The following is a 23,475-nucleotide window of genomic DNA, read 5'->3' as shown; positions in this document are numbered from 1 at the left end:
TCAACAACAAACCAACACATAAATGTCCCTATCTTTAAATGTCCGAATTTTTAACATATTCGAAATATAGTACAACGAGTGAATGGTATACTTTTTATTTCCGACATTGTTGGTTTCTTAATCAAACTTTACCTTTCCCAAAATATTATAATAATGAAACTATTAAACAGAAATGCTCACAAATTCGTTTTGAAACAAGATTTCATGTGTTTTTGTGGAGAAATTGTTATGTTAAATGCTTTTGCCAGGCCTGTGGTATTGACAGTCACTATTGATTAAATGGTAAAGAAATAGCGGCCCTAATAATCGTTATAATTTTTTATCATGGTGAGAGTTTGTCACAGTGTTACTTTATTTATTGCTTATCACTATCATAAAGGTGCCGTTCATCCGATAATAACCCCCATAAAACTTGACAACAGCAGTTAAAACACCGTTCGTAACACTTACACGCTTCAGTATTTCACTCTGCTTGGTCAAGAGATTACTGCCAAATACCCGAATGACGAGCGCTGTGAATTGTTGCTTATCAATTTTCAATAGGTAATTTACTATGCCATGGGGCAGAGTTTCGTCCATTCAGTCAGTTGATTGACTTTGGCGTGTATTCGGTAATAAACAGAAGCCACTTAGATAGCGCTGCAGATATGATAATTGCCAGATTTTAGGGCGAAGTGATATCGCCGGTGCTTTTGATCCGGGCGATTAAAAGGAAGCCACGGCGATATAATCGCCCAAATCGCCTAGTTGCTTGATCCCTGATTATCGGATAAATGTGCACATAAGAAAAGCGGTATGTATACTATTATTGATACGATTCGGTTTATATGCATGTATTTGCGGATGACAACACAGCATGGCAATATACATGACCTATATTATAGGCTATACTATACTTTTTTTTTTATAGCGCCCTGCAGTAAATGAGCTCAAAACTTATAACGCGGATCCGTTTATAACGCTGTTTCGCGGCTTGGACCCCATTGACCGCGCTCTATTGGATTTACAGTGTATTATGGGTCTGCGGTGATTCACGGTGTTCGTCTTATGGAAAACGGCCCCACGACATTTGATCTGAACACTCATCGCGGGGTTCATATTGGTAAGCTAACACAGTGATGAACACCGCAGCGAGTGGCGTTTGTTTAAGTACACGGTGCCTGTACGAAGGGTAAAAATACATATTTTCATGTCTTTTCCATGAGTCTGAAGTCGTAGTTTTTTTCCAGATTTATGACAGTTCGGATCTGTTTCTACTAGCAGGTACTGGATCAGTACGGGTTTTATAATGTAAGGGAGGTAACTACTACTCATCTGTCGCCAATTCGTCTACTTTGTTTTTTTTGTATGCATTATGCCATTACGGTGCTGACAAGTTGAAATATGCCAGTGAATAAGTGCATTTTTCAGAAAGGGTTGGTTTTGAAGTACCCTTGCGTTATTGACAACGCCAATTCTAAGTATGCAGAACAGATATAGAGATGTCTAGTATGGGGGAATCCGCGTTGTAAAGCCACCAGAAGAGTGAACATTAAGAATACATATTCAATACAAATAACGGGTTTTGTTTTGGTATGTGTAATGCCTTTGGTCAATTACGGTACTATATCATAATGAAATATCTTACTTTTGATTAAAACAGTTGTTACGGTACCAGGGTAGTGCAGACTGTTGTAAGTTACAAAGAATGTTAAGCAAGAAGGGACCAATTTATCGAAAAATGTTGTCAGTATGGGAAACTAAAATAATATACATTTTTCAGTATGTCGGACTAAAAAAGTGCTTGAATTTGGATTTTTTCCCCTTGAAAAGTGCTTAAAAAGTGCTTGAATTTCATTCAAGAAAATCTGTATGAACCCTGTTACAGTTTATATATTATTGTATATATAGTTCATATCACATTTACTATACACTTCTGCTTACTTATATATTCTGGTATTGGCAGCATATAAACCATGACAGTAGATGTCCCTATTTCATACATATAGGTTACTTATGAGTAGTTGTATATGTGCCAAGCAGCATCTCTTGCCATTTTTGTCAAGCCTGCCAGTACAAAACAATATTATTATTTGTTTCCGCAAAATAGCGCAAACCTCCAACGATTGACTTACATGAAATAAAACATCATTAACTTTTGTGTCAGGTCAGTTTAGAGGTATGATGAAAATATATTCAAAATGAAAACTTGAATATGTAGATATAAATGATAAATCATCAAATCATATTATTGTATGTGCCCTCAAATAGCCTTTTATGTATCTAACATTAAGTTCTTATATATTCGGAAATATGTGGTATATAAGCATTTGATTTTGACGCAGTTTTCTTTCCATACATTTAAATGACACATTAATATCACATAGCGTTTGTAAATTAGAAATCAGATTGCATTCCTTTGGAAAGAGAATTGGTGCCAGACTATGTAATGAAATGCAAACGGACACACATCAGTAACATATTCTGAATTTGATTGACGACGTCCAGACAGGCTGTCCGACTGTTGACCTTGACCTTGCTCTCCTGTGAGATGGAATGTATGACATTTTAAGAAAGTACGCAAGGTTTGTACTGAGACGCTGGCTTATGCATATCCCAATAAGTTTACATATTTGTATTACATTACATAAATATATAACATCACTTTTAGTAATTTCATCAGGGTAGGGAACACAGAGGAATAGCAATAATTCCATGTTATAAAAAATATTGGAGAACATAATGCAAAATGAAAATAATCTTGAAATTTTGGAAACAGCCTAAAAGTAGGAATGAATTGGCTGATGAAAAAGGACAGGCGCACAAACTAATTATTTGAAGCGTTTAGTGTAAAATGGTTGTACATGCTATTTATTTCTGTATTGAGATCCAATTGTTTCATGCTCAACATTAGGTTACCAATTTGTTTCAAAATGAAATACAGTGTCCCTATAATTTGCCATTAAAATTGGCCATTCCAATAGTATCTACTGTGGGGAAATGTCTCCAACGTTTTATTGGCTGTTATAAAGGTCAAAAAAGGTGAAAACTGGGTTAAACAGCTATGCAGAAAAAGGGTGTCAAGACGTGGTAGATTAACTAATAATTTGAATTCTAATAATAGTTTTGGCATAAAATGAAGGTTAAAACTGTATATATATTTTGAAAATTGGCATCTTCTTTTCCGGAAAACCACCATAACATAAATAAGAATGTTTAAATATTGTGTTTGCATAATTAAAATTGATACAATTTCTTTTGAATGCTATTTTCAGTGGAGGTCTGGTGTAAAATGTCAGGAGTCCTGGCGGTGGTGGTGCTGGGCTTGGCAATGAGCTCCGAGCGAACGATGATCAGTCCAGAAGTGGAACACTTCCTGCACAGGTTTGATTTTAAATTGATTGGTCATCATAATAACATTTTTAGCTCGGCTGTTTTCGGAGAAAACCCGAGGTATTGTCATAGCCAGCTCGTCGTCTGCCGTCAGCCGTCCGCCGTAGGCGTTGTGCTAAAACCTTAACATTGGCTCTAAAATCAAAGTGCTTCCACTACAATTTTGAAACTTTATATGTAGACGCACCTTGATGAGTTCTACACACCACACCCAATTTTGGGTCACTAGGTCAAAGGTCAAGGTCACTGTGACCTCTAAAAAAAAAAAAAATTCTGACAAGCTTTCGCAGCTGAGCGGTGGCACCGGTTATGCGGTGCTCTTGTTGTATTTGATATTGTTTGGGTTGCCATATCAACAGTATCTAAATATAACATAGTGCTTGCCGAAGAACCACTTTAAATATTGAGTGTTTTTCAATTGCTGCAACAACAGGAATGTGTTGATAATGTTTGTTTTAGTTTAAGTGTCATATGCTTGGTGTTGTAAGTTTCCATTGCATCATGATCTATTTTGATACTGTTTTTCATAGTTTTGGTTCCACATATATAGTATTTTATGTTTGCATAATTACAGGGTCATATTTGACAATGTAGGTTGTCATGGCAAATAGGTCATGATTGATTTTGTAGCAAAGTTCCAAACCACAAGGTCATATTTGATATTTAGGGTTTCTTAAGCAATAGGGCAATACTTGATTTTTTTTGTGTTGCCATGAACTACTATGACAGTTCACAGTCAAATAAACATGGTTTACCATGTTTTGTGAATGACACTATGGTTCTATTTATTAATGAATGGTGGCCAAAGCAACATATTTAGAATAAATATTGGTGTGTTGCCATAGCAACATGGTCCTATCTGATATTGTTTAGTAACCATAACAGTTTTTTATTGTGTAAATAGCCTTATTTTCTTTACATAGTTTAGTTGCTATTTCAGCAATGACTTAATTCTTATGATATTGAAGTGTACAAGTTGTTCAGACACAAATTGATAGACTTACACAAACTGTGTATTCATTATCAAAGATCGATAGTTGTACTTTTTTAGCAACTATTAATAGCATTAATACGTTAAAGCTTGCAGACCTGGGTTCATGGCATTTCCATGTATATTGTTGTCTAAAATTTTTTCCAGCACCTTCATGTCTAAGACAAATTGATAGATCCTAAACAAATTTATCACACTCAGAAGTATTTTATGACAAGTTGGCATTTATAATAAGCCTACTAAGCTTTTGGGAATTTTTTTTTTATCTTCACATACAAACAAAGTTGGGCCATCTTTTAAAAATCTTTATGTTAGGATTTAAACTGCCATTTGTGGATAAAACTTTCCAGAATTATTATGTTTGTACCGAGGTTGTATTGAGTTTTTCTGAATTGGCCTTTCCAGGATAAGTTCATTTTAGCTCTCCTTATTATCATGATTTCTATTTGTATATATTAGGGCCATTTCTTATTCTGTATTCACTTTTTCTTGTGGACATGTTTAAGCATATTTATTGAGATAGGGTGTAAGGTCAGTGTTGGGTTAATGTATCTTGAATAGCAGTACTGCTGTGCTGCAGATCTTCATGGTCATGGAAATCACTGCAGAGTTATGATGGTTATTTTGAGACCTGATTTTGTCTTCAAAACACATGCTGATTTCTTTTAATTGTGTTTATTTATTTCAAATACCAACTTCATGAAAAAAATGAGAGTAAAGTTTTAATTTTGTTGATTGGAACTTAACCATGTATTGTGAAATTTCATCTTCTGCATAACTCCCTTAATGGGCCCCACACGAGAGATGACGCAGCTTCCGCAGCCGAATTACCAGGACGAAGGCTTATCAGCAGCACGAAGTCAGAAATTTTATTAGAGATCTTTAAAAAATTAAATTCAGTGAGATTGACACGGATAACACCGGGTAAATTGATACATTAGCATCAAAATCATTATAAGCGAACATTTGCGTCAGTTATTTTTAGATTTGTCAAATAGAAACATAATATTAAGCTGATTCAACTTACGTCGAGGCGAGTAACAAGAATCAAAGATGACCTAGATTCCAGCCTGAAAGGCATTATTCAGGATGAAATCCAATTTGATTTTAAATCCAAGCGCAACAATATATCCATCCAATTTAGGATGGTAGCCTGAAAGGCAATACCTTCCTTGGGTAAAACCAAGTGAATATGGTAAACACGCGTGAAACGCATTTTAATCTCAAACTAATTACGAGTAAGAGAATGGACAATGTCCGTGAGGGATGTTTTACATACGCTCTGATTATTGCCGTTTGCATAAAAGGGGCTGAAACAACTCGCTGGTCACGCTAAGCAATTGTGTTTTACATACGCTCAATAATGGCTGTTATTGCAAGCTTTACCTCTTGAGCAGAATGGGAATTCTATTTATAATATGGGTAAAACCCAGTCAAAAATTATTTTGTTATCACAATACAGATAACCAGCTTAGTTTAAACACTCGAATTAAAATCAGTGTTTAGTTTTTCATTGATTAAAGCTAATCATACGATCAATTTTATTTATAGGCCCAAAATTGCAACAAACTCGTTGCCTGATACAATGTCGAAACCCCGTTGGAGGCCCCTAAGAAGCACAAACAAATCATGGAAAAGTCCACTTCAAATAGGGGGCAAGAAGTTCTAGATATGAATAAGAACAGCGAATTGAAGTATTCTCGCAAATTGCGAAGTCAGTCGGGGAGATAAATAAAACGATGGTTGAACTAAAAAACGACGTAAACATTTTAAAACGTAAATCAACAGATGACCAAGAAGCATGTGGCTCGCAGGGAAAAAAAATTGCTGACATCCTCCATTGCGGAAAACATCCACTCCAGGAGGGAAAGAATTAAGAAGGAATTAACCCCCAAATACAAATCCATTGCCAACCTAGAGTCAACATCAGAGCTACTTTTTGGCAACAAGCTTGAGGAAACAAACAAACAGCAATCAACCAACAAAATCAACATAACATACTCAAGCGTAAAACAATCAACTTTCACAAGGAGGCCTTTTTTAGGCCATGCCAACCAGAGATTCCCGAAAACTATTCCATTCAAAAGGCCTTACCAACAACAAGGGCAACATCAGGGGCAACATCAAGGACAGTAATAAATGTGGGTTACACTGTTTGTTATCTACGCAATACGAAAGAAAACTTTTTGGCCGGTAAAACAAAACATGCAATACAACAATGCCAAAATATTACTTCAGATAATTGGGTATTAAATTCTATAGAAAACTATCGCCTTAAAGTGAACGGAACACCAATACAGATTAATATTCCCAGACCATATAAATTCACTACAGAAGAGGAATGCTTAATCCAGTTAGAAATAGAAAAATTCTTAGAATCAAAAATAATAGAAACAGTAACACCTCAAAATGAACCTGGTGAAATAATTTCAAACATTTTCTATAGACCTAAAGACAATGGAAAGATAAGGATAATCTTAAACCTAAAGCCGTTTAATAAGCAATACTTAGATAACATACATTTTAAGATGGAAACATTGAATACTGCTGTTACGTCAATGAGGAAAGATTGTTGGTTCGGCTCGGTAGATCTTGCAGATACATTCTATTCCATAAATGTAGCAGAACAAGATAGGAAGTTACTGTGGTTTTGGTTTAAGAATAAAAAATATCAGTTCTGTGTGCTAGTTATGGGTTTGTCTAGCAGTCCTCGTACTTTTTCCAAGGTGTTGAAACCAGCATTTATGACACTTAGGACATGAGGTCACATAAGTACAGTATATATTGATGACTTATGCCTCCAAGGAAATTCTTATGAGCAATGTTAACGCAACATTCTTGACACGTTACCCTGTTGGACTCGCTGGGTTTAACCATCAATGTTGAAAAATCAATATTACAACCCTGACAACAAATCGTTTTTCTAGGATTTATTTTATGTTCCATTACAATGACTGTGAAATTGACAGATAAAAGAAAAATTGAAATTATCCAAAAGTGCAAAGATTTCTTAAAAACTAGAAGAATAACAATAAAATCATTTGCAACAGTCATTGGTAAATTAGTGGCTGTAATTCCTGGCGTACAATACGCACAAATGTACATAAAACCTTTGGAAAAAATGAAAGACAGTGAAAAAACACAAAGGTAACTTTAAAACTTTTATGACAGTGCCCGATTCAGCTGTGCCAATTATTGAATGGTGGATACAACACACACCAAACAGCTATAAAAAAGTGTCGCACGGCAGACCTGATATAGTCATATACACAGATGCTACTTTATCTAGGTAGGGAGGTTATGACAAAACACACAACGTTAAAACAGGAGGATTATGGTCTATAGATGAACAAAACCTCCACATTAACATTTGGGAATTAAAAGCTTGCAAATTAGCCATCTTTGCTTTCGGTGACAGGTTATTGGGAAAAACAATAATCCACAACATGGCACGTGAAATCTGTTTGTGGTGTATTGCTAGAAATATACACATTAGTGAAGCACACATTCCGGGAAAACAAAACTGTCAAGCGGATGAACTATCTAGAAAATCAAATGATGACCTAGAGTGGTCACTGGACAGCGCAATATTTCAAAAACTACTGTTGTACTATCCAAGTTTAAAGGTTGATCTGTTCGCTGCAAGGTTAAATCACAAACTAAAATCTTATGTTTCTAGATTTCCCGATCATAACGCAATTGCTATTGACGTTTTAACTTTTACTTGGACTAATGAATGTTATTATATGTTTCCGCCTTTCAGTCTCATACAAAAGGTCCTACAAAAAGTGGAAGAATACCAAATAATGGCAATTTTAATAGCCCCAATTTGGCCCAGACAAAGTTGGCGGCCCATTCTACTTCAACTAATTTGCAGACCATGCCAATTATTGCCAATATCCAGAACAATACTATCTCTGCCTCACAAACAACAAAAACAACATTTGCTTCAACAGATGAGACTTGCAGTTTTTCCTATATCACGCAGGTGCTCAAGAGCCATGGAGTTCCAAAAGGAGCAAGAATGCTCATCATTGACTCGTGGAGACAATCAACTAAAAAACAATACGATGGCTACATTAGAAAATGGATTCATTTCTGTGAACGGACGAAAAATCCCCTAACCCCGATATGAACAGTGTATTGTCATTTTTATCACAACAATATGACCTGGGGTTAAGTTACAGTGCCGTTCTGCAATAAGCATTTTTCTTAAAGTGTGTAGTGACATAAACATGCATGATAATGGCCTCATTTCAAGGTTCATGGAAGGTTGCTTTAACACAAAGCCAGCACTGCCAAGATATAATTCAACATGGGATGTAAATGTTGTCCTAAATTTCATACATACACAACCTACCCATACTTTATTACAATTGTCCAAAAAGTTATGTGTTCTTTTCTTGCTTGTCACGGCACAAAGATGCCAAACATTGCACAATGTTAAAATAAGTGACATTAATGTTGACAAGAACAAGAATGTTATTACAATAGCACCAAGTGATTTGCTCAAGCAAACAAGACCTGGATACCATTTAAAGAATCTTGTCATAAATGAATATACAGGTAAACAAAATAGTTTTGTACTGAAAACATCATTGGAATATTTGGAGCAAACAAAAGACAGTCAAGTGGGAGAGTATCTTATGATAACTAGATTAAAACCACACAAAACAGCTTCACCAAGTACTATAAGTGGATGGGTTAAATCTGTTTTGACAAAAGCAGGGGTGAGGGACAAATATCAGCCACATACATGTAGTACTAGGGCTGCAGCAACATAAAGTCCATCAAAAGGGTATTCCATTGCAAACCATCATGATAATGGCAGGCTCTTCTAATGGAAAAACAGTTGCTAAATTCTATAACAAATGTATTGAAGAGCCAAATACCTTTCAGTCATCCATTCTTGATTAAAATAAGTATTTTTCATATAACATTACTATGTATTGATATCTTATGTGTATGTATTTTGCTAGATTATCCATGTAAAAATACAGCTTCAGATGATACAAATCACTGTATATATTTCACATAATCATTGTTACTTAGTTATCTTGTAGTACAAATAGAAAGTGATTGTCAACTAATTAGTTCTTATGCTTTATACACCTTATACAACAGAATCTTTGAGGAATTCTCTAAAATCTCGTGTGGGGCCCATTAAGGGAGTTATGCAGGAGATGAAATTGAGAGATTAACCAAGACTTACCTAAGTTGAAGGTTGATCACAATTTCATCGACTGCAGACTCCTTAAGGGCTCACACACCCACCCTGCCCTCCCATGCTCAATATTCCTCAAAGATTCTATACCCTCACAACGCTCTGTCATCTCTAAAAACTGATCATTTGGCTGCGGAAGCTGCGTCATCTCTCGTGTGTGAGCCCTTAAGGAGTTTGCAGTCGATGAAATTGTGATCAACCTTCAACATAGGTAAGTCTCGGTTAATCTCTCAATTTCTTCAAACCCCTTAGACTTCTAAGCAGTATACTAGTATTTACTGAATTATGTTAATACCTTGAAGATGCATGTGCCAACAATTCCTTGACAAGATAACTAGAGCTGATAATCAATTACTCAAGCTATCTTACTTTGCAAGCAGTGTTTAGATCTGGCTTGTTTGAAAGTAACAGTTTAATTTCATTTTATAATCAAGTCAGATCTCAGGCGCCTTGGATGTACGAATAGTTTGTTGCTTGATTAATCAATGCCTCTAATTGAGAAAAAAGATAAATATGTTTGTAAAGGATTTTTTTTAACTTTGTTCCAAACAAACTTGTGTGAGTTTTTGTCTTAATAATACCCACCCTTACCTTCCATAGAGCTGCCTGTAATAGTTGAATCATGGAAGGTTTGATGTGTGTTTTTGGTAGGCTTTTGTGGCTTTGTCCATCTGGATTTTGATTGCGATCTATAACTTTGTTAATGCCGGGGACAATATAAGCATAACATGTTTATCATCATTAAAATTATAATCAATGACCAGGCACAGCTCCCATTCTCTTAAGTGAAAGGTCAAGGTCATGCATTTTAGTTTCCAATCAGTAACTTTGTATTGCCCCAGAGTATGTTAAAATGAACACGTATTACTCCCCAAGACCAGATTAAATGTTTTGAACAATACTTATTGCTTCTCTTCAATGTTCAAAAGGTCAAAGATCATTTCAAGACCAAAGCAATTAACACCTAGGGGGGGGGGGGGGGGAGTATTAATGGATTGCCCACCCCCTCCTCTGACCAGCATATGCTTTAGATGGCACATCTTGTAATATTAATAGGTTATAAATAGAGGTGCATAAAATACACTGACATCTGATTACACGTACTCAGCTTTCATACAAATAAGAATATGCCAGCTGTTGCAAGTGCAAATATGGCAAATCATAACTTCAAATATAGCAGGAAATATCTGAGAAGAACTAAGCAAAGTAATATTGTGGGTCATACATAGATAAATGTTAGAATAATAGGCAATAGAAATAGTTAATAACTATTAAGTGTCATTGATTTTTTTGAGTGTATAGGGAGATGTTTGTTTCATCCATGCTGTCAACCCATATTGGTTGTGAGTCAAAATATGGACTGCTCCTGAGTAAGACTGATTGCTGCAAACTTTAAAATGGAGAGATTCAGTTTTTGGCAACCCATGTCTGCTCATCAGCTATAGTTAACAGATCAGTTCCCATAATCAAAACTCATATACATTAATAATTAAACTTGGCATATCAATGACTACATGCATTGGATCGTTAATATAAAATAGAAAAAACATCTAAACCGGTGATGTATAACAGTGATGTTAATAAGGCATGCTAATTTAAATATTATAGGCATTTTAGGCTGTGTCTTTACTTGCTACAAGATTTTTAATTGGGTGAAAACTCCCATACATGCCAGAAGTTTTTAGGTCCAAATCGGGACAATTCATAAAAAAAGTTGGAATATTTGACGAAAAAGCAGAGAACACCTAAACCGATCAATCATGCCACCTTAACTGTAGTCAGCTATCAGTATATTTTTTCCAAAACCTAATAATGTATGGCCATTATTGACCATAAATGTGTCTAAGAATTTCATGAATACAAACATTTTCCATTTTCCTGAAGTAAACACATATGTGCACTATGGGATGTTTCCTTTATGTGAAATGAGAGACATGCCTTTATTTGAAGTCCATTCGGGACAGAGGCATATGTAAATCGTGTGCGCACATCGAGAACTGTTTTTATTCAACCAATCATCAATTAAGTTTCAATTTAGATTGATGCAATATATGTACAAACTATTTTCTGAAAATTAGTCAAAAATGAAGTTGTATCTAGACAATATCTAGATCAAGTCCGAGTATGGGTCTTGCCCGGTCAAAAACTAGGTAACGGGGTCAATTAGTGCATTTCAAGGATTTAGCATGGTGTCCGCTCTATAATTTAAGTTGTTTTCATCAGATCTTCACCAAATTTGGTCAAAAGTTGTGTCTAAATGATATCTAGGTCAAGTTCAAATATGGGTCATGCTGGGTCAAAAACTAGGTCACGAGGTCACTAAGTGCATTTCAAGCATTAAGCATGGTGTCCACTCTCTTATTGAAGTAGTTTTTATCCGATCTTCACCAAATTTGGTCAGAAGTTGTATCCAAATGATAGCTAGGTCAAGTTCAAATATGGATCATGCCAGGTCAAAAACTAGGTCACGGGATCACTTAGTTCATTTCAAGGAATTAGCATGGTGTCATTCAAATATTGATTCATGGCAATACAATAACAGTAATTATAATGTTAAATAAGAATAAAGCATATCATGCCCAGTATGTTATTGTGTTATTCTTACAGATCCTTTAACCAGTAAAAATATTACAAAAATACCGGAGTAACCCGAAAAGGTTTTTATGCATCTGCTCTTATAACTATTTTGAATTAAATGTCTTCATTTCTGTTTACAACTTTAAAAAAAAACATTTCTTTGTACATATATTAAGCGTTCTTTTCTGAGTAATTCTCAAATTATTCAGGATGATCTTGGTTTCTTTCAAGTTAAGCGATTTATGCTTTGAGGTGTTGTTTGTAAGTGTGCACTGTTGTTGATAATTTGGTTTTCTCTGATTTTCATTGCTTTAGTAATTCAATGTTTCTGCATGTTATGTTTTCAATAAGCCATTCTTTATTAGATTTGTGCCTAAAACAAGTTTGTTTCTTGAATGTCTCAATATTTGTAGTTCATTTGAACAAGAATTGCACTTCTGCAACTTCAGTTCTTTTTGATGTCTAAAGTGTTTGCTAAGAATAAAATGTAATATAAATTATGCATCTATGCATCCAATACGGACTTGGATCAAGCCATAAGTGTCACTTTTTTTAACATTTTGAATAGGCGTTACATAAATAAAGTTACTTAGCGTAGTCTTTTGAATATTTTTTTTGTAAATTACTGGTGTGAGAAATGTATGATTTGAAATCTATTAATTGTATATACTAATAAAAATGGAATAGAATAAACGTACCTGATAAAGCATTAATTTTCTCTATAGATATAATATATACATACCATGGTACCAAAGTATATGTTATATTATGTTTTATATTCCATTACATTTTATGACAAACATAAATTATTTATCATCTAACCATTTAGAATAAAAACAAACACATTTGTTTAGGTGTCATGACAAGCAGGGTATTTTATTTCTTGAAACACACGCACGGAGTGGGTGTTTGTATCTGAGAGGGCTTTCTACACATAAATGCAAGAAACAAATCTTCTGACGATCGTATGTGTTCAATGAGCAACAGATATCGACCCCAATGGCACCGCTCAGTTGAAGAGTCTCGAGACGTCAGTAAACGTTGCGATATCCTTCTCTTATATTTAAGAACTGAAACGATACTAAATCCATTCTGTAGAACACGTCGTTATACGTATCATTAAACATGCTCATGCGTTACATGTGAATAATTGAATATTATTAATACCCATCAGACGTCAAGCCTAAACTCAAAATCATACAAATGCACAATTTAACTACACAATTCAAAATCACAAGCCCAACCAAGGACGCCACGGCCCTAACAACCGCCCGTCCGCCGCCGATGCCCAAAGCGCACCGAGGACGCCCCCTATGCCCATCCACAACGCCTGTTTGCGAAAAGTACATAAAGTGAAGCATTAGTTTTGATAAAACAGCTGCGATAATTACAAGATTTATTCATAACCATCAATTAAGAGAAGTGCACATGACTTCACGTACACCCCAAACAATAATCGATGGTAACAAACGATTCAGGTGTAACCACGAGCGGGATACGCAACCCTACTGCTCATTTTTCATTTTTCTTTTAATGGCAGGGGGGGCATATGAGGACCCATGGCTCAAGACCGGTGTCTAGGTGCCTTCATCACCTCCTGAAACCTCTAATTTTAGAGAAATCTACAAATAATCAGCTGTTACTATATCGTAAACGTTAAGTATTCTTTTTAGAAAACTATGTAAATCCCATGGTAAAATGTCCGGAACCAATGCCCCTTTCTATCTCAAGTCAGTCATCCGTCTGCTCTCATAAAACTCACTGAAACACATAAAACATAATATTAACATCAACACACAAACAGAGCATAAATAAATAAAACGATTTAAATCAAGTCTTCGCTCTACCCTGCTTGCCTGTCGAATGACTAAACCTACAAAACTGTGCACGAGGAAATCTTGATTTCCGCACCATTGGACATATATCACCTTCAAAAACCTGTATAACCACTTTATTCATTCACACAACGATAATAAATACATTTATGTTTTATATTCCATTACATTTTATGACAAACATAAATTATTTATCATCTAACCATTTAGAATAAAAACAAACACATTTGTTTAGGTGTCATGACAAGCAGGGTATTTTATCGACAGAAAAAGAACGGGGCAAAAAACAACGCACAACTAACAACATACAACACCAAGTACCATATATATTTACAAATCCGAACGAGAAGAAACAATTGTTTGTGTTTCATCCCAATCTCTCACGCAGCGATCCTAAGCGCCAACAGTCTTCCTGACTGCCCATGCTTTTTTAACACTATCAGATACACCGCTATTTGCAACAGCAGTTGCTTCCCCTGACCGAAATGAATGCAACCCGTGAACATTAGGTTTAAGTCAAATTTCACGAAGGATGTGGTGCAAAATATCTAATTGTCTACTGTAACTCATCTGCTTTGAGCCAACTAAAATGTGTTTATTCATTTTCTTACAATTTGTTATGTTTCTAAACGAAACATATATTGCAATATCTAGAATAGTTTCTACCAAGATACATTTTTTCAAGTAGAAGACAGGGCATAAAACTGCATTTGTTTTACAAAATGTCAAAACCTGTTCGCCCTTGCACAATTGAACCATTTTACTATTGAAAATAATAATTATAGCACAATCCTCAAAAAATCTTGTATCGCATCCTTTCAATTCAAAGTCCCCAAACCGCCAAACCCCCCAAAAACGAACCAAACACACCGTTACAAATCTCAAATCAAAGAATCAAAGCCTCTACACATCCGCTTTAGTCACTAAGCACCTCCGAACCAGCGGCCCAGAATTGGCCCTTTTCAATCCATCATCAGAAAACACAACCAGACCAAAATTACAACGACCACACGATCCCACAACCCCATGAGCCCACGAAATGCCACACACAATCGCGTCTACCCCAGAGGCAGACAGACACGAAACACACACACCAACATTTTAAATTGACTTTCTGTAACAAAACCGTTTCCCTTGCTTTCTTTTTTGCAAGTATTTTCCAATTTGAAATAAGTATTACCCTTGCTATCTTTTTTGCAAGTATTATACTTTTAAAACTACTATTTTTAACCCTTGCTTTCTTTTTTGCAAGTACTTTTTTTGCTTTCTTTTTTGCAAATATTCCATTCCTCGTGTACTGTACACGACTTCGTAAGCACCAGGTGCAAACGGACATACACCAACATGGTTTCTATACATACTTAATGGCTATACAAAAACAACATCCATTGAATCATTTCCACACATATAAACACGTGAAAAATCCCAACTATACCATAAGTATAGCAAAACAGTCAAACCATTCATATCACCGATTCACATATAAACGACATATAGTATAGTTAAATTCGAATAGCAAGAACATTTCTTGAAAAAGGTCTTGAACTGAAACAGAGTGGTTATTACTCATACAAATAGTTTGCCCTTTGTCAAACACAATAATATCCTTCTCAAAGTGCATTTGTACATTACCAGCCTCAAATAAGAATGGCCAAAATGCTGCACTAGGCCATCTGTGTACCACCAAAACGCCATATGCGTTGCATTCTAGAAAGTGCAAAATTGTTTTTCCTAAGAGATAAATAGGGGCATCAACCAATTCAAATCAGCACCCCAAAACTGTAACGCAATCTGCTTCCGTTTCAAAATCAAAGAATTTTGAATTATATCTTTAAGTATTTCTATTTTTAAAAGTAGCCAAGCGATCAATCAAAAACGGACCCGAGCTACCATTTAAATACTCAAAGAAATCTCGTGAGATTTACCATTCATCTGTATTGCTCATTTTACTTATACTGTCGGCAATGGAGTTTAATTCTCTTGGAACCCATTGTATTTCTAGTCCTATATTCATCTTCAAACACATACTAAAAATGCTTAGTGCTAGATCATGTTACTCAAGTTTAGAACTTCCTACCTTTACCAACTTTACACGTGATTCAGAGTCAGAAAACCTCTTAACAGCCCCCCCCCCCTTAAAAAATTCCATAGGCACGTAAAACTAGAACTACTCCATTAATTATTTTATAAGTAGAACTTGTATTGCAATCTTCATTTGACCATATATCGTGAAAAATGAACAATATAAGCCCCACCAGCAAACCCAATTGCATCACTGTAAACTTTTAAAACTTCGACACATGTAGTTTTACTAAAATGTCTTGATTGTATGCCATCTATGCGACCTAACCAAAATATACATTCGGAAATAAATAAGCTATCTGGTTCAAGGGCTATAACTCTATGCAATGACGGTCTAGAAACGATTTCAGAATAAAGATATCTAGTCATTTACCTTGCCAGACTACCTATAACAGGCATCCTTGAAACAATTTTCCCCGTACATCTAGCTAAATCCCTTGCCGAAACCATTGGCATGGAAGAAAATACCTTTAAAAGAGTATTTTTAAAATCATTTATTCTTCTATCGGGAATTTCAAAAGAAAACATTTGGCTATCCCAGATTAATCCTACCCATTCTAGCCTCTGAACTGGTACTTATATTGACTTGTCCTCATTGATCACAAATCCAGCTTCCGGCTTCATTCACGGCTACACTTCATTGACTAACAACATGAGGGATGTCTTTTAATTCTTCAATACAGCCATTATTTTAAATATCCTGCACCGACTCGTTAACATCTGCTAATCTATCTGCTTTAAAGCTGATTGGTTATTTCCAGATACACATTTTTCAGGTAATTGTAAGAATGGTAATGTGTAAGCGCCGACAATACAGTCAATTATATCAGGATTGGCACCAATGATTTTCCGAAAAAAAGGACATGCCTCTCTTTAAACTACATTTTACAAGAGAAAAACGTGAGAAATGATATTTTTCTTCACAATGTGCGTATTATTATATGTAAACCAAACACGTCAATCAATTCTCCTCTATCCCCGAGGGCCTACCTTCTTGACCGCTACCACGTGGTCGCTACGTGTGTCCATTTACTGTGCCAGCCCTGTCCCCGACGGCGAAGCGATCTCTCCTCTCATCCTGACTGTCCATATTAATAAATTGCCATTCCAATACGACACAAAACTAAATCAAATTTCACAATTAAATGTTGTTGCGAAAATAAATAAAACGATTTAAATCAAGTCTTCACTCTACCCTGCTTGCCTGTCGAATGACTAAACCTACAAATCTGTGCACGAGGAAATCTTGATTTCCACACCATTGGACATATATCACCTTCAAAAACCTGTATAACCAGTTTATTCATTCACACAACGATAATAAATACATTTAGTAAGTGCAAAACTCCATGGCTGTTTACTCAGCCAACAGCCAATTTTGTCTTTTGAGTCAGTTAAAGTTGACATTCATGTTTCATTTAATGGTAAGTGTTTATCTAAGAATAGATAATTGGTTGTAATTGGCTTCGAATGCTAGATTATAGGCATGATCAATGGCGCACACAAGGTTTTTAGAATAATCTTGTAAGAGTTATATAAATGTAGATGGAAATAAACTGTTCAATAATTAATCCCCTGTTAGTGGTTTCCCCATTATCTTCCTTTACTTTAATGTGTTCAACTTGCTATTTAGGACTCTCACTGGATGATAAATATAAGAAAACTCGATTTTTCTTCCCGTAATGAATCTTGAATAAGGCATTGTGTTGTAGGGATAATTTTCTGTAAATATTACTCTTGACATAGTTTTTCAATGATTTGATACCAAAACAAAATTATTAATTAAATGAAGATTATTAAACCTCCATATGTAGCACAGGAGTAAACTTTCAAGATGCGAAACAATTATAATAGTGCTACATACATTTTGCCTACATGTGCATATGAATTTGTTTTACTAAAAGCTAACAATGGCACTAGAAAATATAAGTTTGGATGAGAAACTGATGATAATGAAGGATTTTGCCCCCCAAGAGCAGTGTTGAATCTTAGACTTAAACTCATTTCACCATTTGAAAAGACTGTGTTTGCCTGAAGTACAGCGCTAATAAACAACATTAGTCGTTTCGGAAGCTTTGAATAACTGCCATTGATCCCTGTATTTTTCAGACAGTTTTGATTCCCTTAACAATAAAACTGACAGTGGCATTGACAGAAATGGTCCAACATATTTTCCCAAAAGTAACAGAAAGATATGTTGAAAATGTGGTAGGTAAACAGTGGTTTGTCAAGTGTATTCATAAGGGAACAAGAGCTAAATAAAAGCACCATCAAAGTGTCAAGTACAGAGCATTACATGTTATTCTGGTGCTTTAAATTTGGCAGTTGTTCACCTAAATCTGTTTTCTAATCATATTTTAAATAACTCATTGTTGAGACAATACTTTATATTATCATATTAACTTCATTATATGATATTGAATATAACAGAGGCCAGATTATTTTGCCCATTCTATGAATCTGTGTGGCTTGATTGAGCATCTTGGTTTTCAGTTACTGTCAATCCAAATATCAAATAACAAAATCTCTCAAAATTCATACTTTTGCAGAACAAGAAATTTAAGACCAGTTATAAACCTGTTTGAAAATACAAAAATTCAGTTTAAATCATTTTGGAATAAAATCTGGTTGCCTCACAATTTCACATGAAACTAACTTGTGCTCAGATTCAGTTATGACAATGGATGCAAGCATGCTGAAACGTTTGGAAGCAGATAGCCGGGGGTTACAAAATTTAAATTTTATTTAATACTGGAATGCACTGTACAAACAAAGTCTGGATGTTTGTAAACAAATAATATACAATTGAATGTGCAAAAAAGCTATTCTTATTTTTTTATGCCCCTGAAGGAGGGCATGTCAGTCTGTCTGTCTGCCTGTCTGTCTTTCCGTCACACTTTTGCGTTTGGGTTTCAAAAATGCTCATAAGTTTTATTTCTTTTCAGATATAACCTTCATATTTGGTATGCATGTGTATATATTGGTATGCATGTGTATATGGACAAGGCTTTTCCATACACACACAAATTTTGACCCCTTTGACCTTGACTTTGAACTAAGGGTATGCTTTTAGGTTTTGAAATTTGCGTTTTGGTTTCGAAAAAAGCGTTTTTTGGGGGAATATGTTTTCTGATGGAGACAGCTATTGTTATTTATGTATATGACCATCTAAATGCATAAACCACAAATCAAAATATTTTGCCCTGCACAAGCATTTGCAATTGGTTCAACAGAGTTATTAATGCCAGAGTTCACTCAGGAAAATAATTGATCAGGATGCAGCATTTATCTAACAACAGGACCATTAATAATGTCCTTTAACCCTTTCCCACTCAGAAACAAAGTGAAAATGGCTCAATGTGCAAACAGCATAAAACCAGAACAGCATGCAAGTAAATCAAATTCTGAAACATCTATTTAGGGGGGATATTTCTCAGCAAAATTTGAATAAATAAATGTTGAAAGTTGCAAATGTGTCTTTGTGTCTTTGATTCTCACCAGATAAACATGTGCTAAAGATTAAAATGTTCCACTATAAAAACAACATGCAATAAATCTTTTTGCAGGATTTACAAAGAAACTACAGCTAAACATACTTGGAATCAAGTCTAAAGCAAATTGTATATTGTCCACTTATTTTGAAATCCCAGAAATACTGTGTAATATAAATCAAGTTAGTATTACGCACACAAGCAGATTTGATACTGGATGCAAAAAAAACAACAATATTGACGTAGTATAGTTACATCAACAACAACAACAAAAACACAAATGAACACTTTTTGTAATACTATTTTTTAGAAAACATTAGAACAACACTAAAACACCAGACATTTATGCAGTATTAATTCCAAAAACACTGATGCATTCAGAGTATAACTTATGAATACTTGATGGGTTACAATCCAATATTGCTTGAAGTCTGAGGACTGCTTGATGTCATTATAATTATACACACAGGGCCTGTAAATTTCTGCAGAATTCATTTGGTTTCTGTTGTGTGTCTGAGCACACAGGGGTTGTAAATGTCTGCACAATTCAGTTGGTTGCTGTGGTGTGTCTGAACAAACAGGGCCTGTAAATGTCTGCACAATAATTTGGTTGCTGTTGTGTGTAAGAGCACACAGGGGTTGGGATTGGCTGCACAATTCAGTTGGTTGATGTTGTTAGTCTGTGCACACCGGGTCTGTTAATGTCTGCACAATTCAGTAGATTGCTATTTTGTGTCTTAGTACACAGTTGGTTGCCGTTGTGTGTCTGAGCACACATGGGCTGAAAATGTCTGCACAATTCAGTTGGTTGCCGTTATGTGTCTGAGCACACAGGGAATGTGAATGTCTGCACAATTCAGAAGATTGCTATTGTGTGTCTGAGCACACAGGGGCTGTAAATGTCTGCACATTTCAGTTTGTTGATCATGTCGAGGTTTTGTGATTGCCTTTTGTCCGTCGTCCGTTGTGTGGCGTCAACATTTGCCTTGTTAACACTCTAGAGGCCACATTTATTGTCCAATCTTCATGAAATTTGGTCAGAAGATTGGTCTCAATGATATCTTGGAGGATGAGTTCGAAAATGGTTACGTTTGCTTGAAAAACATGGCTGACAAGGGGCTGGGCATTTTTCCTTATATGGCTATATAATTATGGCTTTAGTAAAACCTTATTAACACTCTAGAGGTCACATTTATTGTCAGATCTTCATGAAACTTGGTCAGAAGATTCATCCCAATAATATCTTGGGGGATTTCGAAAATGATGCCAGTTGGTTGAAAAACATGGCCACCAAGAGGCGGGGCATATTTCCTTATTTGGCTATAGTAAAACCTTGTTAGCACTCTAAATGCCAAATTTATTTTCCAATGTTTATGAAACTTGGTCAAAAGAATTGTCCAAATGATATCTTGGATAATTTTTAAAATGGTTTCGGTTTCTTTTAAAACATGGCCACCAGGGGGCGGGGCATTTTTCCTAATATGGCTAATTATTAATTTAGTAAAACCTTATTAACACTCTAGAGGCCACATTTATTTTCCGATCATCATGAAATTTTGTCAGAAGACTCGTCTCAATGATATCTTGGATCAGTTAGAAAATGTTTCCGGTTGGTGAAAAAAAATGGCCGCCAAATGGGCTTGGCTTTTTTCCTTATATAGCTGTAGTAAAACCTTGTTAACACTCTAGAAGCCATATTTATTGTACGATCATCATGAAACTTTGTCAGAAGATTTGTCCCAACGATATCTTGGACAAGTTTGAAAATGGTTACAGTTGCTTGAAAAACATGGCCACCAGTGGGCCAGGCATTTTTCCTTATGTGGACTTATGAATCCTCATGAAACTTTGTCAGTATATTTGTTTAAATGATATCTTGGATGTGTATGAAAATGGGTCTGGTCTGTTGAAAAACGTGGCTGCCAGGGTATTCACTAGTCATGAAAGTTGGTAAGAACATTTTGTTCTTATGACATCTTGGGCTGCACAGAACAGGTCAGTTCCTTTGAATCTCAGGTGAGCGTCCTTGGGCCTTTCAGGCCCTCTTGTTTTAAATATGCCTGAATATCAAGTGCAAATTTTTTCGCACATATGCCAAAAATGTGCTTGATTTTTGGGAAAAAAGTGCTAATGCAGCCATCATGCCATCTAGAAGGGACGCTGGAGGATGAAACTTTGCAAACCAGTTTGTGAACTTACGAACCTTCATATTTTGGTTTAATATTTTTTCTATATAAACCAAGTTATGGACCCCTTTTTTGCAAAAAATACATTTTTTGTTTATTTTGAGTTGGTTCTATTATTGCTTCTAGAGATTTGAAACTATCATCAATTTTAATCAGCATGTCATCATGCACCCATCCATATTTGGGTTTGCAGATTGTTTACTCAATTGGAAGTCTTAAAATCCCTTTTTCTATGAAAAAGTAACACTAGTGCATGCCAAATTCAAAAGGTATTGGTGAGCTAGGGCTGAAACTTTACAAAAATATTAACTAGCATGTGAACTTGCACAAATCCATATTTTGGTACAGATGTTTTATTTTTACAGATTTTTGGTTCACAACCAGAGTTTAGGCCCCTTTTTTAACAAAAAAATACATTGTTTACCTTGTGTTGCCTGTCACTCCCGAAAAATTGTTAACCTGAGAATGAACTTGCGCCCCTTCTTATTTGTGTTCTCTTTTTTCAACATATTAAGAGGACTTTTGGGCACGTTTGGAGCTTTGTTTCAAGCAATCTTTAATGGGAAATTCTTGAGGTGAACTACCTTGGCTTCTATATATCAAAACATGACGTGGAATTGTAATTTCTCAGAAACGTTTACAATTTTGTATCGTAATATCCTCATCAACTTAACCCTTTCCCCCATAAGAAGCAAAGTGAAAATGGATTTTGCGACCAGCATAAAACCAGAACAGCCTGCGATTAACTCGCAGTCTGTTCAGGTTTTATGCTGTTTGCTGCTGATCAGTATCTAAGGTTGGAAATGAAGCCTTTAAAACTTAAATTAAGTAAGAAAGGTCTTTAATTAAATTTAACTTTCTGAGGGACTACACATGGGTAGATTTCTCCTGTTGATGTTTTGCACATTTTGCTGACATTGTTAAACATGGAACAGGACGTATTGGCACATCCAGCTGGCAATCAAAGAGTGACTGGTCCATATCAAGACGATGCCTTTGCTGGCACAAACATAAGTCTCACTTGTCTTATCAACATTTATTAAGAGTGCCCTGTTGTAAATTGGGCTTGTTGTTCATACAACCATTACAAATATGTCCCACAAATTACTGTCTCTGCCAAATGGTGGAGTATATCAACAGCTATGGTTCCAAGTCAATTTATGTTTGTTTTCTCAGATGTTATTTTCTAAGCGTCTATTTGCGAGATTTTTTTCAACATGCGTTTATTAACGTCAACAATTCAGTACCAACAAGTTTTTTTGTCTAAATGAAATGTCTTTTACATTTTGATATTAACACTTTGCAGTCTTAGCATGATATTTCTTAGAAAATGACCGAATTAGCTTGGTTTTTTCATAATCAATATGAATCCAAGTTTTGTCTTGCACTTAAGCTGGGATAAAATTCAATAAGTAATACAACTAAAAGTTGAAAACATCTGATGTTACTCATTTTGACTGCTTCTATTTGTGTCAAAGATGTTTTGAACTTCTTCTGAGCTGTTTTTTTAACGCTTATATTGAAGGATTCTCCCTGAATTTTGATCCTGTTGCCATCAAACAAAATGTGTTTTTTTCTACATGAATTGTAAAGTTTCTCAATTCAAAACGAAGTCAAGCTAACAAGCAAATTTATTTGTAGTTCTCATTTTAATTTCGCAAATATTAAATTATGTAAGAAACCCAAACTATAATTTTCTCAAGATTTTTTTTTTTTT

The 23,475-nt window shown here is 35.3% G+C and overlaps 1 protein-coding gene across 1 annotated transcript in view; it reads left to right on the top strand.

Moving 5' to 3' along the window:
• Positions 1-23,475, top strand: part of LOC127871046 (sodium/hydrogen exchanger 10-like) — a 257,467-nt gene that overhangs the window by 57,560 nt on the left and 176,432 nt on the right. Inside the window, exon 6 of the mRNA XM_052413666.1 lies at positions 3,255-3,363. Coding sequence (XP_052269626.1) covers positions 3,255-3,363 — 109 coding nt within the window. The remainder of the gene's footprint in view (positions 1-3,254; positions 3,364-23,475) is intronic.

Source organism: Dreissena polymorpha, chromosome 1, assembly GCF_020536995.1.
Source record: "Dreissena polymorpha isolate Duluth1 chromosome 1, UMN_Dpol_1.0, whole genome shotgun sequence".
Classification (NCBI taxonomy): domain Eukaryota; kingdom Metazoa; phylum Mollusca; class Bivalvia; order Myida; family Dreissenidae; genus Dreissena; species Dreissena polymorpha.
The sequence above is the reverse complement of the archived record's forward strand: the minus strand, read 5'-3'. Positions and strand labels throughout refer to the sequence as shown.